Genomic DNA, 16167 nt, shown 5'->3' with positions numbered 1-16167 from the left:
ACATTAGAAATACTGCATGAGGTGTAGTTGAAAACGAGGCGACAGAGGAGATTCCATTGTACACCAGAATTAAAAATAGACACCCTTTTTAACAAGCCAAAGCGCATTTTTCTGAAAGGAACACAAATCAAACCTATGCACCGTGATCACATGGACAATATCGGAAACGATTTTCACATACATACACAGAAGCCAATCACCAGTTAGCCCAGGGGTGGACAAACTTTTTGGCTCGGGGGCCGTATTGACTTTTAAAATTTCAGAAGGGTCAGCACGAGCTATGGTACATAAAAAAAAAAAAAACCTCGTTACTTTTGCATGGTAGCTCATTGCTAAATGAGTTAGCTACCAGTACCTAGGTAGGCCTGCCATTACTCCATAATTCATGACAAGATGCTTCCTCGCGCAAGTTGCCGGCCACTGTTCCAGTCTGGGAAGCAATGCTTGGTCGCCAATAGTGCAAGGTTAGTGAGACTAAACTGTTTTCTTACTGGCCAGTGGAGGAGCTCCGCGTCGCATACACTCGCTCCACATGCAGCCCCCCGGGGGAGCTCAACACCCACCGCCGGTCTGTGTCCTGGATACCTATCATTCATGCAGCTGTAGCAGGGGGAACGCAGCAGATATCTGTAAGACAACCACCGGAGGTTGGGTTGTCAAAATTTCAATGTTGGATTTTGAAAAATCCAGCATGCCCGTGCGTGACCCAAGTGACGATATGCGGTGAAGAAAATGGATGGCGGGATGGACTTTGAATAATTCGTAGCCTGTGGCCCTAGCCAACCCTGCAGCCGAGTGCGGTGGCTTACCGATGAGTCATTCTAGGATAGGCGGAAAAAGTAAGTCAAGGTTTTAGATTGAATTCTTAAATACAAATGACCTACGAATAATTAATTTCTGAAAAGCCTCTTTGAATGCATTGTGTTTGTGTATCTTGGTGTCGTATCTAAGAAAACAAATACCGCATGAGCAAAACTGCATGAAAGCTGCTCATTTCCTCATTGTCTGATAAATCAGCCTAAGAGAAGCTAATCTCTATATTTTCAGAGGTTGAAGTTGGCATAAGTAGAGATGTCTACATACATTTTAGGGCAGAATAATTCCTCTGGTTTTGCCATTATTACCCTTATATCAACAATGATTTTGTATATACCAAACAAAGTGTGCCCATCTCCTACTCTCATCAAGACATGTGAAGTGGGAGGGGGCGTGGCTATATTGCTGATGAGAAAGCGGCGTGATAAGAGTAGTTTGTTTTCTGATTTCTCCAAAACATCCATCCATCCATTTTCCGAACCGCTTGATCCTCACTAGGGTCGCGGGGGGTGCTGGAGCCTATCCCAGCCGTCTCCGGGCAGTAGGCGGGGGACACCCTGAATCAGTTGCCAGCCAATCGCAGGGCACACAGAGACGAACAACCATCCACGCCCACACTCACACCTAGGGACAATTTAGAGCATCCAATCAGCCTGCCATGCATGTTTTTGGAATGTGGGAGGAAACCGGAGCCCCCGAAGAAAACCCACGCAGGCCCGGGGAGAACATGCAAACTGCACACAGGGAGGCCGGAGCTGGAATCGAACCTGGTACCTCTGCACTGTGAAGCCGACGTGCTAACCACTGGACTACCCGGCCGCTGTTCATTGAAACTGAAACATTTATTTTGTGAATGCAAACACTTTGTTTTTCTTCTTTCTTCTTTCTACCCACAATTTTGCTGCTGTAGACTATAAATTTCCCCAGTGTGGGACAAATAAAGGATATCTTATCTTAAGTGAAAAATGGGCCATCCTGGCCCGATGCGCCGTATAATTGTGGCAACACCTGATGAGACATGCTCCTACATGGAAAATTTCATGATTGCAGTGTCAACTTTCCAGCAAGAAAGAGCACCAATAAACTGTGATAAGGTCATAAGTGGTTTTGATAGGGTACAGTAGACACTTAGGTGGCCTGGAAATTTTTGTGGGGATGGTGTGCAAAATAATTTCCGTCTACCATTTTTTGTGATCAACTTGATGCTTCATGTCACATTTAAATATGCCCTCATTTGACCAATGAAAGTGCTAAGAAATTTAACTTTTTCAGAAACACGTTTGTCATCTCGTTTTTCAGGCCATGCCGTTACCCAACTGCAGTGTGTAGATAAAAGATAAAGAAATACCGTAAATTCCAGATTACAAGCAGCTACTTTTTTTCCACACTTTCAACACTGCAGCGTGTAATATGAAGTGGCTTTTTAATTTTTTTTTCCAACGCGGGAAAAACATGGACCAATAAAATGAATGAGTCTTTCACTGAGGTCCAATGAGATTGTATGACTAATCACAACTTCCGCTCTATTTGCCGAAGCGGGGGAAAAATGTGTTACCTGGCAACAGTCGACCAATAAAATGAATGAGTAGTACACAGGGGTCCAATGAAATTGTATGATTACCAGTAATCACAACTTCCTTATTTCAGTCTTTCTTTTAACCCCGATCAACATGGAGTATACCAGACGAAAAGCATATGATGCAGCTTTTAAACTAAAAGCGATCACTCTGGCAGTTAAAGAAGGAAATCAAGCTGCTGCCCGTAATCTTGGCATCGACGAGTCGATGGTGCGAAGGTGGAGGCTCCGGCAAGAAGAATTGAGCCAGTGTAAAAAGACAACCAAAGCTTTTAAAGGTGGGCCGTCGTGGTGTTATAGATTCATGAAATGGAAAAGCCTGTCTATTTGGGCACGCACGACGTTGTGTCAGCAGCTCCCTCCCAATTACGAGGACAAACTTGCTTCGTTCGCACATTCACACAAACAAAGATAGTGGAGAATTCCATCAGTCCAGATGAAATAATAAATATGGACGAAGACCCTCTGACAACATTTGATTTGCCTCTCACTCGGACTGTAATTATAAAAGGTGACCCCCCCCCGTTATACTGAAAACAAGCGGCCACGAGAGAACACATTTTACCTGTGTTTTGAGCCGCGCAGCATCGGGCCTAAAGCTGCCAACGATTATCATTTTTAAGCGGCTGACTATAGAAATAATTTCATATATCTTTTCCCATTTATATGATTTGCATTATTCTATTTAAAGCCTAGTGGGCTGCAGTAATTACGCAAATGCACATCAAGATCTCTCTTTGTCTGGCCTCTTATTATGTGTTTTAGTGTAATTTCGTTGTGCAAATGCATTTATCATGCTCATAAAAATATGGAGATTATTTTAACCTTCAGATATTTTGTGTTTTTTTTCTGCGGGGGTTCAACGGGGGACCGCGTCAGCCGCCTCACCCGGAGGCGCTCCACGGCGGCAGGGACGCAGAAGCAAACCCCCGCCTACTCATTGGCCAGCGGTTTATAGTACGGTGCGGCGCATATAATTACAAAATTGATTTTTCTTCATAAATCTGAGCATGCGGCTCTTAATCAGGTGCGTTCTGTAGCCCTGAATTTACGGTAAGTGTCATGTAGATTTTAGATTGTGTTAGACTAGGGCCTATATCTCTTTGTTTATCTAGCTATCAAGCTAGCTAGCTGTTTGTCTGTCTGTCTGTCTGCCTGCTTGTCATATTGCACAGCTCAAATTACGTCCGTCATATCACACAGCTCTAATTACTATACATTCCTATGTCAAATTGTCAATGTCTGATGTTCTTGAAATGTCTCAGCCAAAATGGAGATCTCTATTAAAAATGTATGCCTTTTCATATCAACTGACACCTCTCTTGTAATTCCAAATTCTTATAGCGGGTATGGTTGTGCGGACCACTTTCATGAATCGGATACTTTGCTACACTGTTTTGAAGTTCTCAAGAAGCTTCTGGAGTCTCCCATTACCCACGACATTATTTGTGACGTGGGAATGTAAGTATTAACAATATGCTGAATTCAATAAATTCAGTCATGTTTGCCTTGTATGAAAAACAAAGTGGGTCAACATCTTGCCACTGTTTTGCTCAAACATTAATTTCTCACTATGTGCTTGTTTTTCAGGCTTTTTTCTTAACACTGTGATTTATTACTTTGTGATTTTTTTCAGACTTTTGTTGAAGCGCTTTCACACAGAAGGACATTGGAGCAAAGATTTCATTTGAAATTCCTTGAAGAGTCTTTACGTTTTTTAAAAGTCACCAACATTGACTCTCAAAAGACATTGGTTGGACATGCCTAAAAATCTGTGTCGGCGTCCATAGGCGCTGGTACCTCGAACACCGCTGTATCTTTTTCAGTTGTTAAATTGGTTGAAAAAGTCAAAATATAGTTTTTGCAGACACATTTCCTCCGCCTGACCATGAGGTCGAATAATATGTACTTCGCATTGGACAATTTGTATTCTAGGTGGTGGTGGTGTTTTGTTTTATTTTGTTTTGGGGTTTTTTATTGTACATTTTCTGATGTAGCCTTTATTCATATATTTCTGTTTTTCAGTGCCTGACACAGATTTTAGATTATTTTCTTCTGAGTTGATTATAGATCTCTGTTATGTGTTTTACAGAACTTCCCTTTTTAGACAAGTCAGTGGTATCCTATTTGTTTTTAGTTTTCCTCCCACTCATAGTGTGCACAATGCACAATTTCCATTGAATACCACCTCTCTGCTTTCTATTTTAAATTGAAGAACCACAGAAGGTAGTTTTTCAGTGACATAGTTTGCTTCAGAATGGGCTGGAGATTGCACCTGTTTGTTCACCTCGTAGCGAGCTGAATCCAAGTCTCTTGCCTTCCTTCCTTGTCTGTTGGTGAAGTGTTCTGGGTTGCAATAAACCTGACACCATACGAGACTTGAAGTTACATTGATATGTTCCCTTTTAATATTATTCCCCATTTGAAGTCAGAGTTGGCATTCTGTGAAGGGGTTGCTGTTTTTTTCGTCTGCAGTCAATCATTTAACAAGCGAGGAGAGGTAGTGTTTGAAATTATTAAACCTGCTCATCTTGTAATTTGACGCAGTTGCAATCCAAATCATAAAAAGCAAATTGGTCTGTGAAAGGTGAGGGCTCCCTGTCTGCTAGATTAAGGTTAAACTGTCATTAATTCAAATATATGTGTTTACTGGAGTCCACAATAATTAATTAAAATGCAGTGTAATGTAAAAATATGTATGGATAATTGTTGTACTATTCATAAAGACTGTTGGTATGACATGACAGTAGTACATGAGAAATATGATGGTTATGGCAACACTCAATTACCAATGAGCTTCTTCTCTGGTGTAACAAAACAAGACGCAGGGGTGTGCCGGCTTTGAAATTGCCTGTGGGTGCACAACTCATGCGACTGTTTCTGTTTGGTTGTTTTCTTCAAGCGTAGTGGTTTCTTCTAAATTAAATTAGAAGCAATTTATGGAGTCAGAGATGGCTTTATATCTCCATTTTTTTTTCATCCAGTTCATATTTTTCATGTAATACTGATTGATCATAATGACAGTTCATACAAAATAAATAAAAAAATACAAATAATCTTTTGAAAAACTCAAATCTTAATTGAAAGGTAAGACATTTCTTTCATCTTCAAATTCTAGTCCTGGTTGTGTTATATTCATCTGAGTGTTCTATTCCCTCAGGCCCATCATGCATCGCAATGTACGCTACAACTGCCGGGTGATTTTTCTCAACAGGTAAGTTTTAAAACGTGTTCAGCGTAGTGACTGGTGCATTTACAGATCGTGTTATTTTCAAACCCCAAATGCAATTCCATTGACGTTGGGACATTGTGTTGAACGTAAATAAGAACATTAAACAGTTATGTTTAATATGTCCTTATTTTAAATTGGGTTTGTACATTCAAAAACAGTGTAGGCACGGCATAGGCAAGTGGATTTAAATGCAGAAAAAAAAGCTACCATTAGCAAAGCTCAAGGTTACTTATGTTTTATACGGTGTATCCATTTGATGATATACTGTAATTGATTTGATATATAATATTTATAAGATAATATAAAGTTGGCTGGGTCCTATCCCCCTCAGATTTATTTTTCTGAAGGGTGGATAGACTTGATTTTTTTTGGTTTGTTTGTTTTGTTTTTGGAACCCCTTTAATATTGGTCTGAATGGGATCATTGAATAGAAAGTGGTTATTTTTGTTGCATTGTTATCCAGTATTCATAACAAAAGTGAGATGGGTAGACTATTCCCATATTTGTGATCTGCCTTTTCCTTCAATTGCCTAAATTTTAGGCAATTCGAGCCTGGGTTTGGGAGCTACGGTCCGCCAAATTTTAAGATATATGGCAAAACCGGTGGTGTCCAACGTACTGCCCGCGGGCCGGAACCGGCCAGCAAGGAGGTTCCATCACGCCTGTGGGATAATTTAAAAGTGAAAAAAAAAGCATAAAAGGCACGGAATTAATATTTTTAATAAGGTGCTATTCATGGAGTATCCGCTAGGGGACACATTGTTTAGATTAGAAGACAAGATTGTTATGATCAGAGAAGAAGACCACAGCCGCCTCATCTGTCACTGAGACAGACCCAACACAGCAGACGCTATCAAGGACGTGAATACTTAATTCTTTACACGTTTAATAGCACTCTCCTTAGTTTGTAAACTGTAGGCAGGGATTAAATTTTGATTTTATATGCACATGTGTAAATGGTTGAAAAAATCCTTTCTTTATAAATCTCGTTTCATCTTAAAGCGCATTACTATATTTTTCAATACCAATTAATTGTTAAAGTTTTGTGCCTTTGTACAATCAGTGGGATTAGTTACAATGCATATATGTGAATGATAAAAGTAAATTGCACATTTGTCTAAGGCAGTTCGAAAAGTAGATCTTACGTCAAAAAAAGTTTGGGTACCCCTCCTCTACAGGATGAACTGCAGGGGGGAAAAATACCTTTTAATCATGAATGCCCGTTGTGTATTTGTAGCCAACTTAGTCATGGAGATAGCAGACTAATATACTGTAGCTCATATAGATACATACAGCATGTGTTGCCTTCATTATAAGGCTTTTTATTTGTTGCGGTTCCAGACATCTTTGTTTTTTGTTTATTTTGGTCCAATATGGCTCTTTCAACATTTTGGGTTGCCGACCCCTGAACGAGACTAATGAACTAAATGATTTATTCTCTTTCCTGTTAGACAAATCCTACTGATTCGGCCAAAGATGCTGATGGCCAACCATGGCATCTACAGAGAGATGCGTTGGTTCTCACCCTGGACAAAGTTTCGGTTGGTAAACGTCAAGCTATCAAGGCTGAAGTGATGAGAATTGTCCCTAGGTATGAGTGTGAGCGCGCGTGGTTGTTCGTCTCTGTGTGCCTTGCGATTGGCTGGCAACCGGTTCAGGGTCCCCCCACCGCCTACTGCCCGAAGAATAGGCTACAGCGCCCCCCCCCCCCCCCCCCGCGACCCTTGTGAGGATAAATCAGAGAAGAAAATGGATGGATGGATGGATGTTTTCATCTAAGAAACCCAATCGGTCAAGGGTAGCACATGCTTACCTGCAAACCTGGTCGTGCCTGGAGTAATTAAGGGCCACAAAAGCTGCCTCCTGCTCAGAAAGCAAAAAGGGCCATTGCTAGTTTGCCTTATATGAGAAATAGCCCCTTCAAAATTGTGCTTAAAAATTGAGCTTTTGCTCCACAGTTTTTCAAAATAAATGTGCAAATTGTCATGTTTGTGTGGTGGTGGTGGGCCCCAAAAAGCAGGCAAGGAGGGAAGAGCAGGTTGTACTTGAAGTGTATTGAAACAGAAAAAACTAAATCCAAAACAAACATAGTCCAAAGTAGCAAACAAAAATCACAACTGAAGCTAAAACAGAACCGTGACCAAAACATGACCGAAACAAACCTGACAGCAGCAGACAAACGGCAACAAACAAACATGACAGAAGCCAAGAGCAAACAATGACCTGACAATGAGTGTTCGGGCTGGGAGTCCTTTTAAAGCACTAATTACATAATGACCAACAGGTGTGCAGCTGCAGGGAGAGCCCTACAGTGCCACCTTTTGGTCCCAAACCGAATCATGACACAAATTCCTGATTTAGTAAGCTGTACAATGAGGTTGATTGAATTCTCTGTACCAGCTAACCCCAACAAAAAAGGCTGTTGCCTTAGATGTGTGTGTGTGTGTGTGTATATATATTTATATATATATATATATATATATATATATACACACAGTCCAACCTCGGTTTTCGAACGTCTCTGTTCTCGACCAAATCGGTTTTCGACCAAAAATTTCAAGTTTTTTATGCCTCGGATGATGACCGAATTTCGGTTCTCGATCAAACTGAGCGCACTTGAATGCGCCACTTGACTCCTCTCGCCTTCCTTACACGAGGAAGTGACGCTTCCTCGGGTAGCGTTCGATTGTGAACAGACGTGTTCAATAAAGATTTTTTTTTTTTAAAGAGCGTGGTTTCGGTTTTCGAACAAATCGGATAGGTATGTCAAAAACCGAGGTATGACTGTGTGTATATATATATATATATATATATGTATATATATATATATATATATGTATACGATATGAGAGAGAGAGAGAGAGAGTTATGTTCAGTACAGGCTCCGATTGAATCTCCCCGCCAACTATGGATCTCTTTTAAGGCTTCTACCGGCGCTGAGTGGTGACGATGCGAATGCTAATGTTAAGAATTGCATCGTGACCCATTTTCTATGGAATGCTTTGACCTCTTCAGATTTCCCACAATGCATTGCCAGTGGTAGGATTGACATGCATAAAACCTGCCAGGCAATACAGAACATGATTTAGAAATGTGTGTGTGCATGTGCAGAGGGGCAGGGATTATAACCTCCGCCCTACCCACTGCACCTCCTGCCACCCCGTTACCACACCAGGTAAAAACTGTCTAAAACCGCCAGTGCTTGACCTTCATGGTTCCAAGAACGTTTCAATGTAAACTTTACAAACATATCCTCCTGACTTCCATCCGTTATCAAATGGTGGGAGGCTGGCTCAAGACAGATTTTACACCCAGGCCTTTTATGGCTACTCGCCCTTGGCTAACGTATGGTATTTTGGACCGTGGGAGCAGACCTGTGTACCTGTGGAGGACCTACAGGACATAGCACCAGTGTAACACAATTAACCATTCATTGCATCTTTTATACTATTTTTCATATATTACAGGACTGTAGAGGAGTACTTTCTGCCAAGAATGATCCAGCAGGTCACAGGGCAGGTAAATTAATGATCACCTATATAGCGTATGATTTTGTGCTTTCAATACAGTACCAAACTGCCTTTGTGCTCATCAGGATACAGTCCCATTTGGAGACTGCGTGCTCTCCACCAAGGATACCTGTATTGGTACAGAGATGTGTGAAGAGTTATGGCACCCCTCTAGGTAAATTAACAGATCCTTTTTTCCAGTAATCTGTCATTTCAAAGCAGCAATAACACAAATATTTGTTGATTAATTACTCTTTTATTTAGCCCTCATAGTCAGATGGGTCTTGATGGTGTCGAAATCTTTACAAATTCCTCTGCAAGCCACCATGAGCTCCGCAAAGCAGACCAAAGACTCAACTTGATCAAGTCAGCTACAGCCAAGGTAGATCAACTAAAAACATTTGGGTTTCACGAGACAAATGAAACCATTGATCAACATTTTACCTTTTACAAACCCAATTCTAATGAAGTTGGGAGATTGTTTTAAACATAAATAAAAACAGAATATAATAATTTGCAAATTATGTTCAACAGACTGTATTTTCCGCACTAAAAGGTGCACCTAAAAGCCTTCCATTTTCTTACAAGCTCACAGCGCGCCTTGAAATCCGTGGCACCTTAGGTATTGTTATTAAGGTAATATGTCGATCCCAAAATGGCTCCTTGCTAGAGACATGCTTCCAACACAGAGTTCAAACTGAAGGCGATCGGGTTATGCAGTTGAACATGGAAATAGAGCACTGGCAAGAGAGTTCTATGTTAAGGAGTCAATGTTATAACTAGCTGTTGGCTAAGTGAACTGTGTCGCTGCTTTATTAAATAAGTTTTACTGACATTTCATCGTTCTGTAGTGTTGGGTGTGGGGAGCGGAGAGGACGTTGTGGTTGCGGCGGGATACTTTCACCGTCCTCCAGGTCCTCCGCATGTTCGTTTGAATTCGGGCTGAGGTGAGGTGTGAAATCAGAGGCTGGAAATGGAGAAGTTATTACAAGATTTTATCTGAACGTTCAGGGCACAAGCGTGAAAAAAAAAAATGGTTATGATCAGGGTGCAAATGCGCGGGGACAATATCTCAAGGCAAATCTCATGTACTCTAAACAGCCAAAATGTGTTTGGCTCCTTGGCTCCCACTTTAGTTTTCTTGATAAATGTTATTGTTGCTTTCGTTTTTCCCAAAATAATACCAAATATTTTCTTTTACTAAAAACAAACTGTTGCAGTGCTTTCACGTCTCCAAAAATGTTTTCATGTGCGAATAAGTAACTGTTGCAACACTTTCGTTTCTCCAGAAACTGTTCCAATACTGACATTTACGAATAACATAATTGTTGCAGCACTTTTGTCTCAAACAGGTTCGACTAAAACTGTAGGTGTGAAATCGCAAGTCAGCTAGGAGATGCATGCACAGCATTGTCTGGTCTTCGTCTTCAAAGGTGTCAAAATTATTCTCGTCGACAAGGCAGTCCAAGTCGAGGTCACACCATAGTCAAAGTAGATCTGTCCGCAATGTGTCGTTAAAATAATAATGCAAAGAGCTAAATAATGGCTTCAGTAGCAACGCCACTCAACAGCTAAAGCTTAGCTGTTGTCGTTTGTTCAAAGCTTCTTTGATCTGTGACGTGGGTTGCGTAGCCGCTGATTGGTTGAACCATGTGCATACGTGCTTGCGCTCGCGTGCACAGCAGAGAGTAGCAGACTATGGACTGCTGAGGCACGCTTCACTCGAGTGCCGTTGCTAAAGTTCTGTTAGTATTTCCTTGATCGAAGCTCCATCTAGTGGATGCATTGTACATTGCGTCTTATCGTGTGTGCGTTCAATTTAACCTCCTGACTACCAGTAGTTCAAATTTGTCCTCTGTAGAGGACATTTGTGAACCTAAATATCTCCCACCCAGTGCATCCAATCGCATTAACTCCTTTTGTTACTCCAAAGAGGGCATTCAGTGCTTTCCAATGATACCAAATTTGTAAGGGTTAGAAAAAGTATGAAAATGGCTTCCCTCAGTGCAAGCATTTTTTATGGGAAGAGGAAAAGTAATACTTTTTATCAAACACATTTTGTCTTGAAATGCTGTTGGCATTTTATTTATAAGACTCTTATGAACACGTTAATTAATAATAATAATATTTTACATACATACATACATTTTATTTATAAGCGCCTTTCAAGACACCCAAGGACACTTTACAATAACAAAAAACACAAAACAATATGGGTTCAGCAGCGGCAGCCAAACGCGCCAGCGTTCACTCAACCCGGAAGTCAGAAAGAAACCACAAGGGAGGGAGAGGGGGAGAAAAAAACCCCACGCTCGAACTATCCTCATTTTGAGGATAATTTGAGTTAGGCAAAAAACTCCTGCACAAGCATATGACAGTTACAACAGGTCACAAGACATAAACAATGAAGACGGTGATACAAGGGAGTGTATGAAGGAGGGGGTGATGGTGGCGGACTAGCTTCCGTGCATACTTTCATCAGGGGAAGGTCGAGATAGCAGATGTTGTTTTGGTAGCAGGCTGCCCAAGAATTTAAGACAGCCTTGAGTCCGTGGCTTATGTCTCTTTAGTGGCGTCGATCAGCCAAATCCGTGATTTCTGTCAATATTTGAGCACGGATTCCAGTTTCTCCAAGTTCTTGACCATCTTGCAGAGACGCTCCAAAACCGCAACAGTTTGTGGTTGAGCACAGTCTGAGTCTGAGTGTTGGACATCCGCACTGTGCCATCCTTAGACCGGCAGCCTCTTCACTTCCAATAGAGCCGCTCCCGTCGGTTGAATTTTGCGATAGATCAGGAAACTGCCAACACCAAACAGCAGCATACCTGTTATCGGAAGGCCGATAATGTAGATGTCATCCACATCCTCAACGGACAGTGTTGACAGGCACACCATTCTCCGCTTCCTCCAAGGATCGAGGGTGTACCCAGCAGCAAAAGTCCCCGAGGGGCAAGTATGCTCCCCACTGCCTGCTCTTCTCGTCGAGAAAATTTTGTCGATGGCATTGAGAGACCAGTCAACCAATTCCATGTTTGTTTTTAGGATGAAAATACGACAGGAGGCTAGGAAAAGTCAGACAAAGACAGCACATGGACTGAGTGGCGAGCAGGGAGGGGGGGGGGGGGAAGTAAAGTGTTGTTTTAAGTATATTTGAGCCTAGTATTCAAGTGTTTAATAAATGTAGTGGAATTTCAAAAATTTCTTTTGGAGTAGTCCAATTACTTCACATCGAGAGGGGAATTTCAAAATAAATGTGATTGGACATTTTTTTTCCCCTGGTAGTCAGGAGAAAAAAAATCCAAAATAAGCTATTCTTTGAAGGTGCGCCTCATAATAGAGTGCACCTTTTAGTGCGGAAAAATACGGTGTATGAACTGGAATGTAGGACAGAGACGAGCCGTTGTTGTTCAAACTTTGCAAGTCGTCATGAACATTTTTATGGTTGCAACACGTTCCAAAAAAGCTGGGGAAAGCAGCAAAAAAGACTGAGAAAGTTGAAGAATGCTCATCAAAAACCGGTTTGGAACATTCCAAATAAGAACAGGCTAACTGCAAACAGGTGGATGAGAACAGGAGCTTGCCTTATTTAATCAGTCATTCCCAAAGCTGCGGTGAAGTTCATTTCTTTGCAAACAACTGTATGAGTTAATAGTCAAACAACTTAAAAACAATGTTGGAATTATATTGTTTTGTATTTTCTTTTTTTTGTTTTGTTTACATCTAGATCAGATACAGTGGTATCTTGATTCAGAAGCTTAATTTCTGATGTCCTACCTGTTTTCCATCTCCAACACACCTGATTCAGCAAGCTCTGAAGACGCAAGATAATTTGAATCAGGGGTGCTGCAGCATGGAGAGACGGAAAACAGGCAGGACATCGGCCATTGAGGACCGGGTTTGTAAAACCTTGACTCTCTCACAATAGTGAAATGCTTTTGTTCTTATTTACACAACTGAAATGTGCTGACACCCAATACTGAAAGGCTCTCGTGCGCACATCTACGTTTTCACACACACACACACACACACACACACACACGCACACGCACACGCACACGCACACACACACACACACACACACGGTTTCAATTGCTATTTCCATCAATGAATGCCATTTCTCTCCGGACAGTCACTGAGCACAATTTCATTGTATAAGTCTAATAAAACATGCCTTTTGTCAGGAGACCCTGTGTGAATTGTACACGAAGCAAACTCTGAATGAGAATAATGACGATAAAAGATAAAGCGCAACAGCTCTGATCACAATCTGCAATTGCTGCTGAGCGCTAACAACTTCCGATGACGTAGGTCACGCGCCACCGTAGGTTAAAGATTTACCCACTTTATTTTATTTTATTTTTTAAATATTTTTTTTGTGAAAATGAGACTGATAGGATGATTAGGGTGCAGTGTACATTAACACAAAAATATATTACTAACATAAAAAGACACACAAATGTTTTTTTGGTTTTTTTTCTCCTCTACACCTTTCGGATCTACTTGGGACCAGTCCCAGATCTACCGGTCGATCAGGATCGACGTAATGGGCACCCCTGTCTTAGTGTCTGTGTCAAAATAAATATATTCTGCACATACAGTTCAGTATACTGTATTGTTAAATTTGCATCAATCTTATGATTGTCATTCTATTACAGTCTGTGTATTTTTGGTGCACTTACAGAGTGGAGGTATTTACCTGTATGCAAATCAGAGAGGATGTGATGGAGATCGACTGTATTATGATGGCTGCGCCATGGTGGTCATCAACGGGGACGTTGTGGCACATGGAGCACAGTTTTCCTTAACTGAGGTGGTAAGTCTGGAAATTATACTATTTATTTTGGTGGGGTCTGATCTCAACGCTACACATCACTATGGATAATATTGTCTTCAATTTACTAAGCAACAGAAGAAGCTTTGAGTCTTTTGGAGTGTAGCACCCATTAATGCAATAAATTCACAAATAATGTCATACAAATTCTGACTGATATTGTAATAATTTTTTTTAAATATAGTGCAATAAAGTATTACATTATTGGGCATTTATTATTATTATTATTAGTAGTAGTAGTAGTAGTCGTCTTCTAATCAAGTGGGTGGAGCTAAGTTTGATTAATTATCTGCAGAGTTGGTTTAACACTAAATAAATCCACTGTGTCAAATAACTCCAACACTCACAGTTACAAATACACCTTGGGGGTTGAAATCAACTCTGAAACATCTAACACCCAAATTTTAACACTCCAGTTTTTTTCTGTGAATGTATATAACAGTCATAGATGTTTTTGCCATACTTCACCCTATTGCGGATGAGAGGGTCAGAAAATGGATGGATTAAATTGTCATTGCACATCTACTACCAGGAGCTGGCAGTGGTGCTCTTATTTGGGGTGTTCACACGGCACACATTTTTTTTGTTCACACGGCACACATTTGCATCGGTGCTGCACCGATGTATTTTGTTCTGATATATCTTACACCGGTGTAAATTTTGTGGAGCGTTCACACGTAAAAAACTGCTGAATAAAGAGAAGCGGTTTAACCCCGGTGCAGCCCCACTTGCGTTCACACGGCAGTTTCTGTGGCCGTGCAATACGACAGTAATAATACGGAAATAAAACATGCACATGCATAAAGTGCACTCCCTATTCTCCACCTTGTTTGTGACATATCGAAAAACCATGGTTTATACTTCTCCAGACAAATCAGCGCTGCAGTCTATCAGACACCGTAAAAGGAAGAGAGAGAGAAAGAAAAGATGACTGAAATACAACAGAGCACGAAAGCAACGCATTCAATACCCATATGTAATCAACTCTTCTCACGCGTTGTAGCGAGTCTACCCCTGCAGCGTTCACACGTCCAATTTTACATCGGTGCTGCGCCGCAAACGGGCATTTACTCCGGAATAAATTTTTTAACCACCTCCTTGAGCAGGGTTAAATTTGCTCCAGTTGAAGCTGTTTTCAGGGGCTACACCGGTGTAACTTTGTACGTGTGAATGCTCTATGGGTGTAGCCCCGGTGCTGCACCGGAGTAAAAGTTGCCGTGTGAACACCCCTATCTATAGTCCATACCTGTCAACTTTTCGGAGCGCCAACCTGTATAAACTACCAAAAAAATCCTTATAAAGAGCAAAAAATCCTTATAACATCCCAAAGCATTTTATATGTCAAAATAACGGCAGAAAAAAACCCACGAAATTTTCAATGATATTTATTGTAGATCTCCATAATGCATGTGATTTACTGGAAAGTTACCGGAAATGAAAGCATTCGAGTAGACTAGCACCATTCTGGACAAAAGCAAAAAACCCGGAAATTTTCAGAATCCGTATAATTTGTGTGATACGGCCATATACGTAAGATTCACCACAAAATCCGTATGAACTATGGCTAAACCGTATGAGTTGACAGGTATGATAGTCAGAGAGTGCCCAGGGAATCTGAGCTCAAAGTGGTGTGTGTGTGTGTGTGTGTGTGTGTGTTTGCACCGAGTAGGAGATAAGAAGTCCAATGAACAAATTCTTTCGAGACACATATTACAGCGATGAAAAGAAAGGTGATGACTACCGTATTTTCCACTCTAAAAGACGCACTGGATTATGAGGCGCACCTTCAACGAATAGCCTATTGAAAATTTTTTTTTTCATATATTGCACGCACTGGACTATAAGGCGCAATCTACAATGCATCCACTAGATGGAGCTACAGGTACGTCTTTGTCCGTCTCTGTACCTTCTCTTCTTCCGTTAGAATCGAGAGGCGTTCATGACCGCCTCCAAAAAACGTAAATTAACGATTACTTCAATGAAACTACAAAAATTGAAAATACAGTCATGCATCAAAACAGAAAATCACAAAATAAATTCTATAGCCCCCTGACAGAATTTATTTTGGCATTTCCTTGAGCGTAGCAGCAACAGAATGATCAGTAAATTGGAGGAGACTGGACTGTCTCAGAAGTGTTCGTTATTTATTCCTTTGTTTTGTCCTGTATTCACAAATGAGGAAATCACAAAATAAATTCTGTAG

The 16167-nt window shown here is 40.9% G+C and overlaps 1 protein-coding gene across 8 annotated transcripts in view; it reads left to right on the top strand.

The window, feature by feature from the left end:
• Positions 1-16167, top strand: part of nadsyn1 (NAD synthetase 1) — a 68062-nt gene that overhangs the window by 19744 nt on the left and 32151 nt on the right. For 3 of the 8 annotated variants that reach the window (XM_086106192.1, XM_086106194.1, XM_086106193.1), the window contains 7 exons: positions 3737-3853; positions 5553-5606; positions 7076-7165; positions 9092-9143; positions 9220-9308; positions 9398-9515; positions 13815-13946. In XM_086106192.1, the coding sequence (XP_085962318.1) occupies positions 3737-3853; positions 5553-5606; positions 7076-7165; positions 9092-9143; positions 9220-9308; positions 9398-9515; positions 13815-13946 (652 nt within the window). Of the gene's footprint in view, positions 1-3736; positions 3854-4028; positions 5607-7075; positions 7170-9091; positions 9144-9219; positions 9309-9397; positions 9516-13814; positions 13947-16167 lie in introns of those variants that run through there. The other 5 variants (XM_086106195.1, XM_086106196.1, XM_086106197.1 and 2 more) reach the window with 4 other exon arrangements.

This window comes from Hippocampus guttulatus, chromosome 3 (assembly GCF_054856545.1).
Source record: "Hippocampus guttulatus isolate MCC_2025c chromosome 3, RoL_Hgut_1.0, whole genome shotgun sequence".
Lineage (NCBI taxonomy): Eukaryota > Metazoa > Chordata > Actinopteri > Syngnathiformes > Syngnathidae > Hippocampus > Hippocampus guttulatus.
This window is presented reverse-complemented; position numbering and strand designations above follow the sequence as displayed.